Here is a 17502-nt window from a genome sequence, read left to right on the forward strand (position 1 = left end):
TTATTGACTTCATGAAGAGGAAACCGGAGGTCCATAAGTCAGTCCTTATTGGGGGATCAGAGGTGGAGAGAGTCAGCAACTATAAATTCCTCAGTGTTATCATTCCAGAGTATCTGTCCTGGGTCCAGCACGTAAGTTCAATTATCTAGAAAGTATGGCAGCACCTCTACTTCCTTTAGTTTGTGAAGATGTCATGCTGAGTCTAAAACTTTGCCAAATTTCTGTAGATGTGTGATGGAGAGTGTATTGACTGGCTGCATCACTCACTGGTACGGAAACGCCAATGCCTTGCATGGGAAATCCTACAAAAATTAGTAGGTACAGCCCAGTCCATCAGGGTAAAGCCTTCTCCACCATTGAGCACATCTACACAGAGCGCTGTCGTAGGAGAGCAGCAACTATCATCAACAACTCCCAGCTCCTAGGTCATGCTCTCTTCTCACTGCTGCCATAAGGAAGAAGGTACAGAAGTCTCAGGACTCACACCACCAGGTTCAGGAACAGTTATTACACCTCAACCATCAGGCTCTTGAATCAGAGGGCGTAACTTCACTCATGCACCAGTGAATTATTTCCACAATCTATAGACTCCGGGACTCTCCTTCTCATGTTCTCAATAAATATTGTTTATTTATTTATTACAATGTTTTCCTTTTGTATTTGTGCAAGTTGTTGTCTTTTGCATGTTGGTTGTTTGTCCGCCCTGTTGGGTGTGGTCTTTCGTTGATTCTATTTTGTTTCTTGGATTTATTGATTATGTCTGCAAGAAAACAAATCTCTGGGTTATATATGGTGATATGCATGCACTTTGATAATAAATTTACTTTGAACCTTATCATGGGACAATTTACAATGACCAATCAACCGTCTTTGGATTGTTGGAGGAAACTGGAGCACCTGGAAAAAAATCCCATTCGTACTGCAAGGATGTCATACAGACTCCTTATAGATGACTTTGGAATTGAACTCTGAACTCTGATGCTCTGAGCTGTAATGGTGTTGTGCTAACCGTTATGCTATCGTGAAGCTTTGTAACATATAAGAGAAGGTTCAAACATCAGAGGTGCAGATGGATTTAGGAGTCCTGGTTCAAGATTCCCAGAAGTTCAATTTACAGGTTGAGTCCATGGTAAAGAAGGCAAATGCAATGTTGACATTTATTTCAAGGGAAATAGAATATAAAAGCAAGGCGATGATGCTGAGGCTTTATAAAATACTAGTCAGGCTGCACATCAAGTATTGTCAACAGTTCAGGGCCCCATATCTCAGAAAGGATGCGACTGGTGTGTTGTCATTGGAGAGAGTCCAAAGGAAATTCACAAGGATGATTCTGGGAATGAAAGGGTTAACATATGAGCAACGTTTGGCAGCTTTGGGCCTGTACTCACTGGAACTTAGAAGAATGCAGGGGAATCTCATTGAAACCTACTGAATGTTGAAAAGACTAGATAGGGAGGATGTGGAAAGGATGTTTCCTATGGAGTGGGGGGGCTATCCAGTACTAGAAGGCACAGCCTCAAAATTGAGGGGCGACCTTTTAGAACAGAGGTAAGGAAGAATTTTTTTTAGCCAAAAAGTAGTAAATCTGTGGAATATTCTGCCACAGAATGTGGTTGAGACCAAGTCTGTGGGTATATTTAAGGCGGAAGTTGATCATTTCCTGATCGGTCAGGGCATCAAAGGATATGATGAGAAGGTGGGTTGTATGGGTTGAGTGGGTTCTGGGATCCAACATGATGGGATTGTGGAGCAGACTCGATGGGCTGAATGGCCAAATTCTGCTCTTATGATGTCTTATGGTCTTATGATCTAACAAGAGATTTAAAATCCATCTGGAAAACATTTTAAGGTCCTTAAATAAGTCAGTAAATTTCAGCTGTGTGGAACTGAAAGGAAATGTAATCTATGGACACAGGTCTGAATTTGATTACTATTGCAGGCTTGTACATGGCCTTTTCTCCCGCACTCTCAACTGCTTTCAGCAAGACTACAGGGAAGTCTTCTCCCTGGACAGAGCACCTCTCTGTTCTGCCACCTGCACATTATCAGCTGTCAGCTGACTGCCTGCAGGACATATGATAACTGCGGCTGTGTTGGTAAAAACCTGGTAAGTTCAGTGCTCGCCCCAGCCCTCAGAAATACTTTGAGAAGAGGGAATGTTAATCGCCATGACAAATATTCAAGCGCAGGAAGCCTGCTTGTGTCTCCTTCACATCTTCTAAATGCCCCTGAGAGACCCTGCTTGCTAATTCCTCCGTCCGTGTTGTACCTTTAAATCCCAGCTCTTTAGACAGGAGATGCTGGAAACCCAGAGCAGCACACACAAAATGCTGGAGGAACTCAGCAGGTCAGGCCGCAGCTATGGAAATAACTAAATATCGATGCTTTGGACTGAGACGCTTCATCAGAACTCATCCTTCCCCTTCATAGATGCCTCTAGATCTGCTGAGTTCCTCCAGCATTTTGTGTGTTGATCCCAGCTCCTCACTACCCCTGCCTAATTGTAGGTGGTTTCATTCCACACTCTTGCTGCTCCCAAGAAATATTTGGCATCACCTTGAATTGGCCGTGGCCTTTATCCCTTGTCATTTTCCATATGTCCAACGGGCATAGGAGCAAAATTAGGCCATTTGGCCCATCGAGTCTTCTCTGCCATTCCATCATGTCTTAATTTATTTTCTCTCTCAACCCCTATCTTCTGTCTTCTCTCCCATAACATTTGATGTCCTTACTAATCATCCACACAGTGCTCCTTTCTCACTGCTGCCATTGGGTAGGGAAACAGGGGCATTTGGTCCCACACCACCAGGTCGGGAACAGTTATTACCCCTCAATCATCAGACTCCTGAACCAGCGTGGATAATTTCTCTCACCTAATACTGAACTGATTCCACAACTTATGAAGTCACATTCAAGGCTCTATAACTTATGTTCACAGAATTATTTTTTTGTTGCCGGCTGGTGGCGTCGTGGCATCAGTGCTGAACTTCGGAGCCAAGGCTCCTGAGTTCGAATCCAGCTGGCTCCCTTGCACGCTTTCCATCCGTGCTGGGTTGAGTGTCGAGCTAGCAACTCGGCCTTGTAAAAATAAGAAAGCCTACTTAAAAAACGCCATCAGGACAGCATCCGGATGACTCCACTCGGAGTTAAGGGCTTTCTTCTTATTATTCTATTATTTATTTACGTGTTTATTTTTTTATTTGTACTTTTCTTCTTTTGCACATTCATTTTGTCAGTCTTTGAGTGTAGTTTTTCATTGATTCTATTGTAATCCTTTGTTTTACTGTGAATGCCTGCAAGAAAATGAATCTCATAGAGTAGTATATGTTGACATATACTGGTATGTACCTTGATAACAAATTTAATTTTAACTTTGAATTTCGAATCAAGAACCTATTGACCTCTGCTTTAAATATACCCAGTGACTCGGCCTCCACAGCTGTCTGAGGCAACGAACTTCACAGGTTACAACTCTCTGCCTAAAGAAATTCCTGCTTATCCCTGTTGTAAATGGACTTCCTTCTATTCTGAGACTGTGCGCTCAGGTCCTAGACTCCCCCCCACTGTAGGAAACATACTCTCCACATCAACTCTATATAGGTCTTTCAACATTCGATTGGTTTCTATGAGATCCGCCCTCATTCTTCGAAACTCCAGTGAGTAAGGCCCAGAGCCCAGAGCTCCTCATGCATTAACTCTTTTATCCCTTAGATCATTTCCCAAGGTTAAAACCCAATTGAATGCTAATGTCCCAGTGAGAGCTGATGTTCTGTAACTTCAAGTCAGACTACGCTTGAAGATCTTCACTGAAGCTGGAAGGTTGCTGCAGGTAGTGACCATGTATGTGGTGGTGGTATTCAAAGTCCCATATTCCTATAACACAATATATTTCTTCAGTTTATTCACTATTTGCCGTATTATTGAAAGCTTTGAGTGATTTGCAGAAATCAAAGTTCAAAGTAAATTTATTATCAGAGAATGTATAGTGTATATCATAATATACTATGCCAAGATTTGCTTTATTCACGTAGAATGAAGAGATAATTGAGAATCAACCAAACAGTGTACGAAAGAAGACAAACTATGCAAATACAAAAAAAAAGTCAGTAAGTAATACTGAGAGTAATTTATCATATAAACAAAAGCACGTGGCCAAGTGGTTAAGGCATTAGACTAGCGAACTGAAGGCCCCAGCTGAAGCAACATGTTGTGTCCTTGAGCAAGGCACTTAATCACACATTGCTCTGCGACGACACTGGTGCCAAGCTGTATGGGTCCTAATGCCCTTCCCTTGGACAACGATGGTGTCGTGGAGAGGGGAGACTTGCAGCATGGGCAACAGCCAGTCTTCCATACAACCTTGCCCAGGCCTGCGCCCTGGAGAGTGAGGACTTTCCAGGCGCAGATCCATGGTCTTGCAAGACTAACGGATGCCTTTACTAAACAAAAGCAGACTTGCACAGGCTATGACCCTGTACTGGTAAGAAAATTGCTAAAACTTTGTTTGCAATTTTGTGAGTAAAACAACTTGAGTCTAACTGTGGATAGGACTAAAGAGATGATTGTGGACCTTAGGAAGGTGCAGACTGATCACTCCTCAGTACACAGAAATGGAACCACTGTGGTGAGAGTCAGGAGAACTAAATTTCTGTGAGTGCACATAAGGGACGATCACATCTGGTCTCTCAATTCCACTTCTTTAGCACAACAGTGTCTCCACTTCCTGAGGATATTGAGGTGAGTGAGACATCCCCACCCCCATTCTAACTGATTTTTACAGGAGGACTGTTGAGAGTGTCCTGACCAGCTGCATCACCATCTGGTAGGGAAATTGCAAAGCACCTAGCAAGACCCAATAAAGGATTGGAAGGTCTGCTGAGAGGACCATGTAGGTCTATCATCAACCCTTCTGAGATGCTTACCAAGAGCATTACATAAGCAGGGCCCTTGGCATTGTCAGTGATGCTTCCCATCCATTCAACAATCCCTTTGACCCCCCCCCCCAACCCCCACTATCAGGCAGAAGGTATCATAACATTAGGACAAGGACTGGGGATAAAGCTTCTTGCTGCTTTCCCCAGACCGTGAAACAACTAAGCTTTCCACCACCCAGGTCTCATCACTTATGAGGCGCCAGAAGTGTTAAACAGTTTACTTATTTAACTAGTGTCATAAAAGCATCTTATCTGACATGTCAATCTTCTGAAATATATTTTATTAGTTGTTAATTCATTTGTGGAGATATTACTTTACCTGTTGTGCGTGGGTTATATGTGTCACGTTGTGCACTTTGGTCTGGAGGAATGTTGAGGCCACGATGAGGCCACACTCGGGTTGGAGGACAGCACCTTGTATCCCACCTGGGTAACCTCCAAGCTGATGGCATGAACATTGATTTCTTGAACTCCTGGTAATTGCCACCCCCCCACCTTACCATACCCTATTCCTGTTTCTCTCTCTCTTACCTTCTCTTCTTACCTGCTTATCACCTCCCTCGGGTGCTCATCCCCTTTCCCTTTCTTCCATGGTCTTCTGTCTTTCCTATCAGAATCCTCCTTCTCCAGCCCCTTATCTCTTTCACCAATCAACTTCCCAGCTCTTTACTTCATCACCCCCTCCTCTCCTGGTTTCACCTGCCACCTTGTACTTCTTCCTCCCCTCCTCTCACCTTCATACTCTGATTTCTCCCCTTCCTTTCCAGTCCTGATAAAAGATCTCAGAACTGCTCACTCTTTTCCATAGATACTCCCTGATCTGCTAAGTTCCTCCAGTATTTCACGTGTGTTACTTGGATTTCCAGCATCTGCAGATTTTCCCTTGTTAGGAATGTTGTTTCATTTGGTAGTACACATGTGTATGGTTGAATGACAATAAACTTGAACTTGAAATTTTAGTTATTTTCACTATAAACAATATGAATTATATAATTTTCTGAAAATAAAGAAGCACAGCATTGTTCATTAGTTTATTTCTGTACAGCATTAAATCCAGCTGATGGAAAACATGTTCGGCTGGCTCTTGGATCGAAAATCGCAGATGAGATGAGAGGAGCGATATACGAACGGATTGGTCTCACCAGTAGTGCAGGAATTGCGTCCAATAAGTTGCAGGCGAAGCTGGTGTCTGGGACATTTAAACCCAACCAGCAAGCAACATTGTTACCAGAAAGTGTTGGAGACCGTATGGAGAATGTCATGCACCTCAAACAAGTACCTGGTAAGACTTCTGCACTAAGCTACTTAATTTTCAGGGTTTTTTGGTTCTCGTTCATGGGATCCGAGCATTCCTGTGTTTCTAAGGTGTACAGGATTCAGGCAGATGGAGCTCATTACCGTGGTTGGCAGCTCATCCAGGAGAAGGAAAACCGATCTCCTTGCCGCTATATCCACTCATGGAAAGGCTTTGGGAGTAAACCTTGTAGAGAAATCTGGAGCTGGAGTTCCCAAGGCAGTCCTACACTGAGTTCAATGCTGACTGGCAACTCCAGTGACATTGCTGGTGCCAAAATGTATTGGTCTCTGCCTTTCCTTTGGATTTGCCAGCTGTGTGGAGAGTTGGAACTACTTGTTCTCCACATTATTCTTCCCTGGTTTGCGTATCACAGTTAGGACACAACATCCATGGTTGACACCGATCAACCATGCGGAATCAGCGGAAAGCCTCCTTGACAAGTCAGGGTTAGTAAGTCGTGGGTATGCTACGTTGGCACCAGAAGCATGGCGACACTCACAGGCTGTGTTGGTCATTGACACAAACAATGAATTTCACTGTATATTTCAATGTTTTGATGTACATGTGACAGAAAAGCTTATCTCTCTTAATCTCTATGATTTGTTGTGTTTCAGCGAGTGTACAGGTGAAGGTATTTTATGCTTTCGACATTTTTATTTTTATGCACGCATTTACCATTCTGAGTAAAAAAAAAATTAACTAACATCTCCCACCTCCCTATACTTCCCTGCAATCACCATAAAATTATGCCCCCAGGTATTAGTTATTTCCAACCTGGGACAATGTCTCTGGCTATCTACTCAATCTGTGCTTCTTTTACAACATCATTATCATCATTATGTGCCATGTCGTATGACATGGGTGATGATGGTCTATGACCGTGATTGTTCTTGGTAAATTCTACAGAAGTGGTTTGCCATTGCTGCCTTCTGGGCAGTGTCTTTATAAGACGGGTGACCCCAACCATTATCAATACTCTTCAGAGATTGTCCGCCTGGTGTCAGTGGTCGCATAACCAGGATGTGATATGCACCAGCTGCTCATACGACCATCTACTACCTGCTCCCATGGTTTCACGTGACCCTGATCACCAGGGTTGGGGGGGACTAAGCTGATGCTACACCTTACCTATGGGTTACTTGCAGACTAGCAGAGGAAAGGAGTGCCTTACACCTCCTTTGATAGAGGTATATCTCCACCCCAATACCCACCTTACTTTACACCTCTATCAAGTCACCTCTCATCTTCTTTGCTCCAAAGAGAAAAGCCCAAGTTCACTCAACCTATCCACATAAGACATACTCTCTAATCCAGGTGGCATCCTGGTAAATCTCCCTACTTCTACATCCTTTCGATTATGAGATATTATATCTGTTGTATTTTAACATGTGTGGCGCGTGGTTAGGGCGTTGGGCTCACGATCTGAAGGTTGTGGGTTCGAGTCTTGGCCGAGGCAGCGGGTTGTGTCTTTGAGCAAGGCACTTAACCACACACTTCTCCAGTCCACCCAGATAAAAATGGGTACTGGCAAAATGCTGGGGGTTAACCTCGCGATAGACCGAGGGGAGTCTCGTACTCTCAGTCACTTCACGCCACAGAAACTGGCATAAGCACCGGCCTGTTGGGCCACAAAGGCTCGGGACAGACTTTAACTTAAAAATTTTAACATGCCATTCCAGGGATTGGTCCTAAAACCGTCAGGCGCCTTGAGTTTCATGGAGTTCACACTATTCATGCTCTGCAAATGTTTTCCTTGGACCTGCTAGAGAAGGAGTTGGGAGTGTGCGCAGCACAGCGAATACACAAGCTCAGCTTTGGAGAAGACAATTCTCCTGTCACCCCCAGAGGTCCACCCCAGGTAGGTTCTTAACCAAGAAAAAATACAACTTGCTGGAGAAACTGAGCAGGGGAGTAATATCTGTTTTGGGCAGAAGTTATTGACATTTAGAACTTGGAACATGCACTCAGTGGACACTTTATTAGGTACAGGAGGTACGTATTTCTATGTGTTTGTGGTCTTCTGCTGCCCTAATCCATCACTTCAAGGGTCAATATCTGTGTTCGGGGATGCTCTCCTGCACACGACTGTTGTAACATGTGGTTATGTGAGTTACTGTCGCCTTCGTGTCAGCTTGAACCAGTCTGGCCATTCTCCTCTGACCTCGCTCATTAACAAAACACATTTTCGTCCACAAAAGTGCCACTCACTGGATGATTTTTTCTCTTAAACACTGTTGTATGTGAAATCCCAGGAGGTCAGCAGTTTGTGAGATGCTCAAACGACCCCACCTGGCTCCAACAAGGTCAAAGCCACCTAGATGATCTTTCTTCCCCATTCTGATGTTTGGTCTGAACAACAACTGAATCTCTTAACCATGTTTGCATCTTTTCTGCATTGAGTTGCTGCCACATGATTGGTGATTAGATATTTGCATTAACAAGCAGGTGTACCTAGTAAAGTAGCCACTGTGTGTAGAACACAACAGCACAGTACTAGTCCTTTGGCCCGTGAGGTTGTGCCAACATTTTAACCTACTCTAAGATCAATCTAACCCTTCCCTCCTACACAGCTCTCCAGTTCACTATCATTCATGTGCCTGTCTCAGATCTGTTAAAAGTCTTTAACACATCTGCCTCATTACCACCCCCTGGCAGGGCATTCCACTACTCTGGTAGCAGAAAACCTACCTCTGACATTCCTCTTATACTTTCATCCAATCACCTTAAAATTATGCTGTGACGGAGACCATTCGGTAAACACACACTCCTTACCCGTGTGCTTTCAAACACACACAAACATTGCTTTGCCATCCTGCTGTTGTTTTGCTGAGTGTACACACTTCAATGTCTTCCCCCTGTATATCCTCATAATGGGTCCTAAACTGAGCTGATGCACTCAGTTTGGCTTTATGGTGTCCTTCCAGCCTCACATGGTGGAATATCCCATTTCCAAGTCCGAAACGGACTTTTTAACATCATAAACCAGCGGGTTGTTGTTATGTCTCTCGCTCGCTGTGAAAATGGGGGGGGGGGGGCACCTCCCTCTCCCTTATTAGGGAGAGGGAGAACCTGTGGGTTGCCAAATGCTGGATGAATTGCGATAATCTTTGGGGTAACTGCAAGGTCTGTGTCTTTGTTATCGCTTAGTTCACGTTTGTGCTCGGTAGCGGGTGCGCTTTTTGTTTTGCAGGTGGGGGAGGGGGGATTGTTGCTTGCCATCGTTTACGCGCAGGAGGGGGGAGCTGGTCGGGGATTCTCATGTTTAACTGTCGTTCATTCTTTGGGGCACTTCTCTGTTTTTGTGGCTGTTTTGCAAAGAAAAAGCATTTCAGTATGTATATTGTATACATTTCTCTGACATTAAATTGAGCCTTTGAACCTTTAGTAGATGTTTGAAAACTGTATTTAAGGTAGCTACTGCTGTTTATTATGTAATCTATTGTAACTACATTGTGGGACGCCTCATATTCTAATTCACGTGTAGTCTTAAGTTAATTTTGTTGGCAATTAAAGATGGTAAGTCCTGATGCCAAATAAAAAGGAGCTCATCACCCTCAATGAGGGAGAGATTGGGGCTGCCAGGAGTTTACACTGGACAATGGAGGTAGTATAGTGTTTTCTGGTAGAAATCTTTTTGTAAATATTGGCAGTTTCCACTATTTCCACTAATTTTTGTAGGTTTGTTTTCTGATGCACCTAATAGACAGCCTTGCACTGACATGCTAAGTGACTTTAGCCATATCTTCTTTGGTCATAACCCATGTATCTAACATATGCCCTCTCATTTCGGGCCAAGACCCTTCATCAGGACTGGAAAGGAAGAGGGGAGATGACAGAATAAGAAGGTGGTGAGGGGAGGGGAATAAGGACAAGCTAGAAGGTGACAGGTGAATATACCCAATGACTTGTGTTGAGATCCTAGTGATATACTAATCAGTCAAATAACTTGATATTGACATTTTCATGCAGAACAACGTTAATCTCCGGCAAGGGTCTAAAACAGATTGTTAATTATCTGCATGTTATCCTCAGTCCCTCAGTAATGAAGATTCCTTCCGAAAATGCTCCTCATTGGTGGAAATCCGAGCGAAACTTGAAGAGTTACTCATTAGTCTCCTAATCAGGTTTGTAAGACCTTTACGCTTGACCTTTTAAATATTGATGACATTTCCATTGTGATATTATCCCATGTTTATACAAAGAATTCATAATTCTTAACACCAGGTTCAGGAACAGCAAGGTAGCATAGTTAGCACAACGTTTTACAGTACCAGCAACCTGGGTTCAATTCTTGCCACTGCCTATAAAGAGTTTGTACGTTCTCCCCGTGACCGCGTAGGTTTCCTCCCACTGTTCAGTGATGTCCCAGTTTGTTGATTAATTAGTCATTGTAAATTGTCCTGTGACTAGGTTAGGGTTAAATTGGGGGTTGCTGGGTGGTGCAGTTCGAGGGGCTGGAAGGGCTTATTCAGTGCTGTATGTCAGTAAATAAATATATAAAAAACAAAAATAGATAGGTAAAACCATCAGGCTCTTGAACCAAAGGGGATAACTTCACTCAACTTCACTCGCCCTAAGACTGAACTGTTCCCACAATGTATGGACTCAATTTCAAGGACTCTTCAGCTCACATTCTTGATATTTATTGCTTATTTATTATTATTATTTATTTTTTCACTTTTTGTATTTGCACTGTTTGTTTTTTTTATTGCATATTAGTTGTTTGTCCTGTTGGGTGCAGTCTTTCATTGATTCTATTGTGTTTCTTTTATCTATTGTGATTTCCCGTAAGAATATGAATCTCGGGTTGTATATGGTGACATATATGTACTTCGATAATAAATTTATTGTGAACTCTGAACTTTGAAATAAACCCAATGACTTGGCCTTCACATGTGTCTGTGGTGGTTGTCCATCATTTCTGACAATGACGGGAGACCCTTAGGGGAGAGATTTTAAAGTGAAAAGGCTGTTGCACTGGGTCAGGTCCACTCCCTTGACCCATATGTCCGGATCCAGTGGTAGGAGTAGTTGTCACACCTGGGGTCTTCCTTGGTTGCAGTGGATAACCATGACTTCTGTGCCATATCATGTCCTTTGCTCTCCACAGTGTGTTGCAGAACCACCTTCCTGCCCGTTGGATTTCACAGTAGATCTCATCTGCCCAGTCTGCCGGAGCTGACTGTGCATGCTAGGACAGGCACGCCCCTATCTCACTGGGTAACGAAACCCATCACCACCCTCACCTGGTCTAGCCTGACTGTCTAGGTACCAGGGTGTTTCCACTGTCGCATGCAAACTGCTACTTGGAGCCACAGGAGACAGTTGAGTGTCCAGTGGCCCAAAGGTGACTGAGCTGTCCTGGGATGGAGACGACAAGCCCCTTCAGCAGAGGTGCTTGCCCTCCCTGCAACCCGGTAATTCTCAACAAAGAGAGCTGACTTGTATCAGTTAAAAGAAAATCTCAGGCTGTCATCCCATCAGATACGTGACTGCCAGCATATTACATCAATCAGATTGTGAGAACATTGACATCTGATCTACCCCCCCCCCCACATTGCCTTGCAACCTTGTCCTTGGACAAGACAGATGAAGGTTGTGCCTTCACAAGGTTATTTAGTTAGTTAGTTAGTTACTTATTTAGTTACTTTCTTACTTACTTAGAGCTACAATGTGGAACAGGCTCTTCCAGCCCAACGAGCCGCACCACCCAGCAACCACCTATTTAACCCTAGACTAATCACAGGACAATTGACAATGACCAATTAATCTACTAACAGGTACATGTTTGGATTGCGGGAGGAAACCAGAGTATCCAGAGAGAACACACATGTTTATGGGAAGAACATACAATCCCCTTACAGGCAGTGCAGGAATTGAACTCTAAACTCCGCCACCCTGAGCTGTAATTGTGTCACACCAACCACTACGCTGCCATGGCACCCTGTAAGGTTAAGTAAAAAATGTAAGGCCCATGATTAAATCCTAAATCAATTGTGCTGATATTTGGTTTCCAGCTCTTTTAGCAAACTTAATCCACCAGTTTAACTGCTGGATCTTTTAAAATTTTTGTTTATATCAAAAATGGAGTTGTAAATTCCCTCCCCCCACTCTCGTTTTCCTTTCTCCATTCTGGCTCCCCTCTCATCCCTATCCTTCTGCTCATCTGTCTACACTTCTCTCTGGTGCCCCTCCTCCAACCCTTTATCCCATGGTTCACTGTCTTCTATCAGATTCCTTCTTTTTCACCCTTTACTGCTTCCACCTATCACCTCCCAGCTTCTTCCTTCACTCCTCTTCCCCTCTCCTGATCTCACCTATCACCTGCCATCTTGTACTCCTTCCCCTCTCCCACCTCTTTATTCTGGCTATCCCCTTTTCTTTCCAGTCCTGGTAAAGTGTCTTGGCTCAAAACCTGACCTGCTGAGTTCCACTAGCATTTTGTGTTTGTTAATCTAGATTGGAAATAGAGTTGTGTTCTTTATATTCATACGTACCGTGGGGTACTAATAAAGAACCATGTTCTGGAAGAAATAGAACTTTTATTTAGCAACAACCACAACGTTTTCACAATACCACGTTTCTCAATCTTTCTATCATCCCTGCCCATGCTCAGAACTCTCTCCAATCACGTTCTTACACGTCATATCACCACATCTTCCTTTCCTTAAAAAGAAAAACAATTAGCAACATTGACCAGAGCAAATGCATAAGTCTCTCTGTCAGTCTCTCTGGGGGTTTACGAACACGAGTAGGCCTTCTAAGTGGTTCACACAGTTCTTGAGTTTCGTTGTTATTTCCATGTTTTGTTTGGTCTGCATCAGTTAACTGAAGCTCTGAAGTTAGCTCTTTCTTGAGGTCTTGGTGATTTCTTTTAACATTGCTCCTTCTTCTGTTTGGGCCATGTATGATCTGGGTTGTACTTCAAGTACTATAGTTTTCTGTGTCCATGTGTTCATCTTGTCTCCTATCCTTACTTCATCTCCTTGGTGCAGTTCAGGTAATGGACGAGAACATCCGTCAAAGTATATTTTCTGCTTTGTTTTGTGTTCATCTTTCCATCTTTTCACTTGTTCACCTTTCTCTGTTCTCAGAAGGCTCTCATCTATTGACAGATTGGATCTCAAACGGCGCCCCATCAAGAGCTGAGCAGGTGAAAATCCACATTCAAGTGAAGTACTGCAATAGGCTAACAAAGCTTTATCAAAATCACCTCCACTATCTTTTGCTTTGTGCATCAGTTTCTTGATAATTCCTACCGACTTCTCAACTAATCCATTGGACTGAGAGAAAAACGGACTAGATGTTGTATGAACAAAGCCCCATTCATGAGCAAAATGTCTTATGCATTCACCATTGAATTGTGGACCATTGTCTGTGAAAACTTCATCAGGAACACCATGTCTGGAAAAAACTGATTACATGTATGTAATTACATTCTCTGCAGTTGTTCTGCTCAGACCACACACTTCAGGATACAATGAGTAGTAATCTATTATTAATAGATAATCTATGTTGTCAGTTACAAAAAGATCAATGCACACCTTCTGATAAGGTCTCTGAGGACTAGGATGTGGATGCAGTGGCTCCTTAGGGTTGCTAGGTTGGTATTTAGGCACTTTTGACAAGAAGACACCAATTTTGCAAATTCTTGATTCATCCTGGGCCAAAACATCCCTTCCCGCGCCCTTCTCTGGCCTTTAGCATTATCATGGAAAAGAATAGAAGCAGAGAGGACAGTAGATTCAGAATTGGCTTGCCTGCAGAAAGCAAAGGGTGGTGGTGGAGGGAGTACATTCAGATTGGAGGGTTGTGACTAGTGGTGTCCCACCGGGATTGGTTCTGGGACCTCTGCTTTTCGTGATTTTTATTAACCTGGATGTGGGGGTAGAAGGGTGGGTTGGCAAGTTTGCAGACGACACAAAGGTTGGTAGTGTTGTAGATAGTGTAGAGGATTGTCGAAGATTGCAGAGAGACATTGATAGGATGCAGAAGTGGGCTGAGAAGTGGCAGATGGAGTTTAACCCGGAGAAGTGTGAGGTGGTACACTTTGGAAGGACAAACTCCAAGGCAGAGTAGAAAGTAAATGGCAGGATACTTGGTAGTGTGGAAGAGCAAAGGGATCTGGGGGTACATGTCCACAGATCCCTGAAAGTTGCCTCACAGGTAGATAGGATAGTTAAGAAAGCTTATGGGGTGTTAGCCTTTGTAAGTCGAGGGATAGAGTTTAAGAGTCGCGAGGTAATGATGCAGCTCTATAAAACTCTGGTTAGGCCACACTTGGAGTACTGTGTCCATTTCTGGTCACCTCACTATAGGAAAGATGTGGAAACATTGGAAAGGGTACAGAGGAGATCTACCAGGATGCTGCCTGGTTTAGAGAGTATGCATTATGATCAGAGATTAAGGGAGCTAGGGCTTTACTCTTTGGAGAGAAGGAGGATGAGAGGAGACATGATAGAGGTATACAAGATATTAAGAGGAATAGATAGAGTAGACAGCCAGCACTTCTTCCCCAGGGCACCACTGCTAACTACAAGAGGACATGGCTTTAAGGTAAGGGGTGGGAAGTTCAAGGGGGATATTACAGGAAGGTTTTTTACTCAGAGAGTGGTTCGTGCATGGAATGCACTGCCTGAGTCAGTGGTGGAGGCAGATACACTAGTGAAGTTTAAGAGACTACTAGACAGATGTATGGAGGAGTTCAAGGCGGGTGGTTATAAGGCAGACAGGGTTTAAGTTTCGGCACAACATTGTGTGCTAAGGAGCCTGTACTGTGCTGTACTATTCTATGTTTTCTTAGATTTTTCAATATCTAGGTGGCCTTCATGAATTTTTCCAAGTATTTCTTTTCAGAGACTTTTAGGAACCACAGTTCTGCTACCTTTGTACAATATCCCATCCACAACAGAAAGTTCTGATCTATGGTTCCAATATACTTGTACTTGTGAGGTACAGCCATGCTTACTATCTGGCCATCCATCCATCACCACTTATATTACCTGACTGAAAATTTTGTCCTTCTCTGTCTCAAGACACAGCCGTTCCAACTTTTCGGTAGCAACAGGTACAGTCTCTATGATCATATCAACAAATGCCTGAACATCAACAGCATCCCTGTGAATGTCTTTTGTTGTTGGATCCACAGCTCTGGAAAGTGTGTCAGCTGTGTACATGAATTTTCCAGGTGTATATGACGCATTCAGTACATATCTTTGCAATTTGATCATCATTCGCTGAATTTGCAAAGGACAATCACTTAAAGGTCTGTGAAACAATGCGATCAGAGGCTTATGATCAGTTTCAACATGAATAGGTTGCCCTGACGCAGACTGATGAAATCTCTCACAAGCAAACATAATGCTGAGCGATTCTTTTTCAATTTGGGCATACCTTGTTTCTGGATCAGATAATGAGCGAGATGCATGTGCCACTGGTAGCCATTCCTGATCACGTTTCTGGAGTAATACTACCCCTAAGCCCACTTGAGATGCATCACATAAGATTTTGATGGGTCTCTCAGCATGACAGAATTTCAACACAGGTTCTTTAGTGAGCACTTTCTTGAGATTTTGCCATGCCTTCTCCTGTTCATGATTCGCGCTCTATTTGTTTTTCTTTTCTGCTAGCTGCCTCAATGGAGCAAGCTGTTCCGAAAGATTGGATATGAATTTTCCCATGTAGTTGACCATTCCCATGAACCTTTGAACATCCTTTTTACATTGCAGTCTTGGCATGTTCTCAATAGCAGAAACCTTCAATGGATCAGGACGCACGCCCTCATTGCTGATGATATCACCCACAAAGATAAGTTCAGTCGCTCCCAGCTGACATTTGTCTTTATTCATCTTCAGGTTTGCCTTGCGTGTTGCCTCAAAGACTTGTCTGAGTCTGGCGTCGTGCTCTTGTTTAGATGATCCCCAAACAATAATATCATCCATGGATGTATCCACACCCTCAATGTGCTCATATAGTATGTGAATGGTTTTATGGTACACTTCAGGAGCTGATGCAATTCCAGACGGAAGCTGTAGAAAACAGTATCTGGCAAAAGGAGTGTTAAAGGTACACAACTTTGAACTCGGTTCATCTAGTTTAAGTTGCCAGAATCCAGAAGATGCATCTAATTTACTAAAGTACTTTGCATTAGCAAACTGTGACATAATTTCTTCACGAGTAGGCAATTTGAAATGCTCTCTTTTAATGGCTCGATTTAAGACTCTTGGATCTAAGCAAGTTCTCAGTTTTCAAATTTCCTTATCGACAATGACAAGCGAATTGACCCCTTCAGTCGGTTCATCAATTTTTTTTAATGACTCCTAGCCGTTCCATTGTGTCAAGCTCTGTTTTCAGTTGATGACGTAATGCAAAAGGTACTTTTCTACGTGGTTGTAGTACGGGTGGCACTGTGTTGTCAGTTTTAATCGTGTGCTCTCCTGGAAGACAACCAAGCCCTTTGAACAAGTCCTCATACTCTTTCATCAAGTCACTGTATTCTGACTCTGTGTCACTTTCCAGGACTAAGACTCTTTTCACCAAATTCAGTCTCTCACAGGCAGATAAACCCAGTATTGACTGTACATTCCTTGACACCACTACAAATGAAAGCGTGTGCACAATGTTTTTGTGATACTTTTTCCACACATGTTCCTTTAACTGGAATGCCTGCACCTGAATACCCAGTCACTTTTATATTTGTCTGATGTAACTTTAGTCTTGGATTTAATGCATTAAACTCAGATTCTGCAAGAACATTTACTTGGCTCCAGTATCAAGTTTAAACAGAATATTATTTTGGTTCACTTACAATGGAACAGTTCAGTCATTCTTACTTTGTTTGTTTTCACAAAGCACATCTATATACAACTTAAGTTCATTTTCAAGCACTGCATTTACTTGTTTTATTTTCTTTCTACTTCTGCAACAGCGTGAAAAATGATTACTCTTACTGTAGTCGTTGCACATTTTCCCATACGCTGGACACTGTTTTGGCCAATGCTGCTGCCCACTGCAATCACGTAGCATTTTTCTCTCAGATGACGTGTTGCTCTCTGTCGGTTTTGTTATCGTTTAATTATTTTTTCTAATATGTTCGCACTGCCTCACAGCGTCTACGTTGCAGCTGTCAATGAAAAGTTCTTTAGCCTGTGACGTCATGGTTTCCGAAGCTTTGCAGAGCAACAAAGCTTTTTCCAAGTCTAAGTCTTGTTCTGTTAACAGTCTTTTTCTTAGACCATTATCCAGAATGCCACAAACAATTCTGTCTTTAAT

General features: G+C 43.0%; 1 protein-coding gene across 3 annotated transcripts in view; it reads left to right on the forward strand.

Annotated features, from left to right (window-relative positions):
* Positions 1-17502, forward strand: part of poli (polymerase (DNA directed) iota) — a 96671-nt gene that overhangs the window by 63359 nt on the left and 15810 nt on the right. For all 3 annotated transcript variants that reach the window (XM_063042627.1, XM_063042625.1, XM_063042626.1), the window contains exons 5-7: positions 5980-6216; positions 7911-8089; positions 10264-10355. In XM_063042627.1, coding sequence (XP_062898697.1) covers positions 5980-6216; positions 7911-8089; positions 10264-10355 — 508 coding nt within the window. The remainder of the gene's footprint in view (positions 1-5979; positions 6217-7910; positions 8090-10263; positions 10356-17502) is intronic.

The sequence above is a fragment of the Mobula hypostoma genome, chromosome 3 (assembly GCF_963921235.1).
Source record: "Mobula hypostoma chromosome 3, sMobHyp1.1, whole genome shotgun sequence".
In the NCBI taxonomy this organism is placed as follows: Eukaryota; Metazoa; Chordata; class Chondrichthyes; order Myliobatiformes; family Myliobatidae; genus Mobula; species Mobula hypostoma.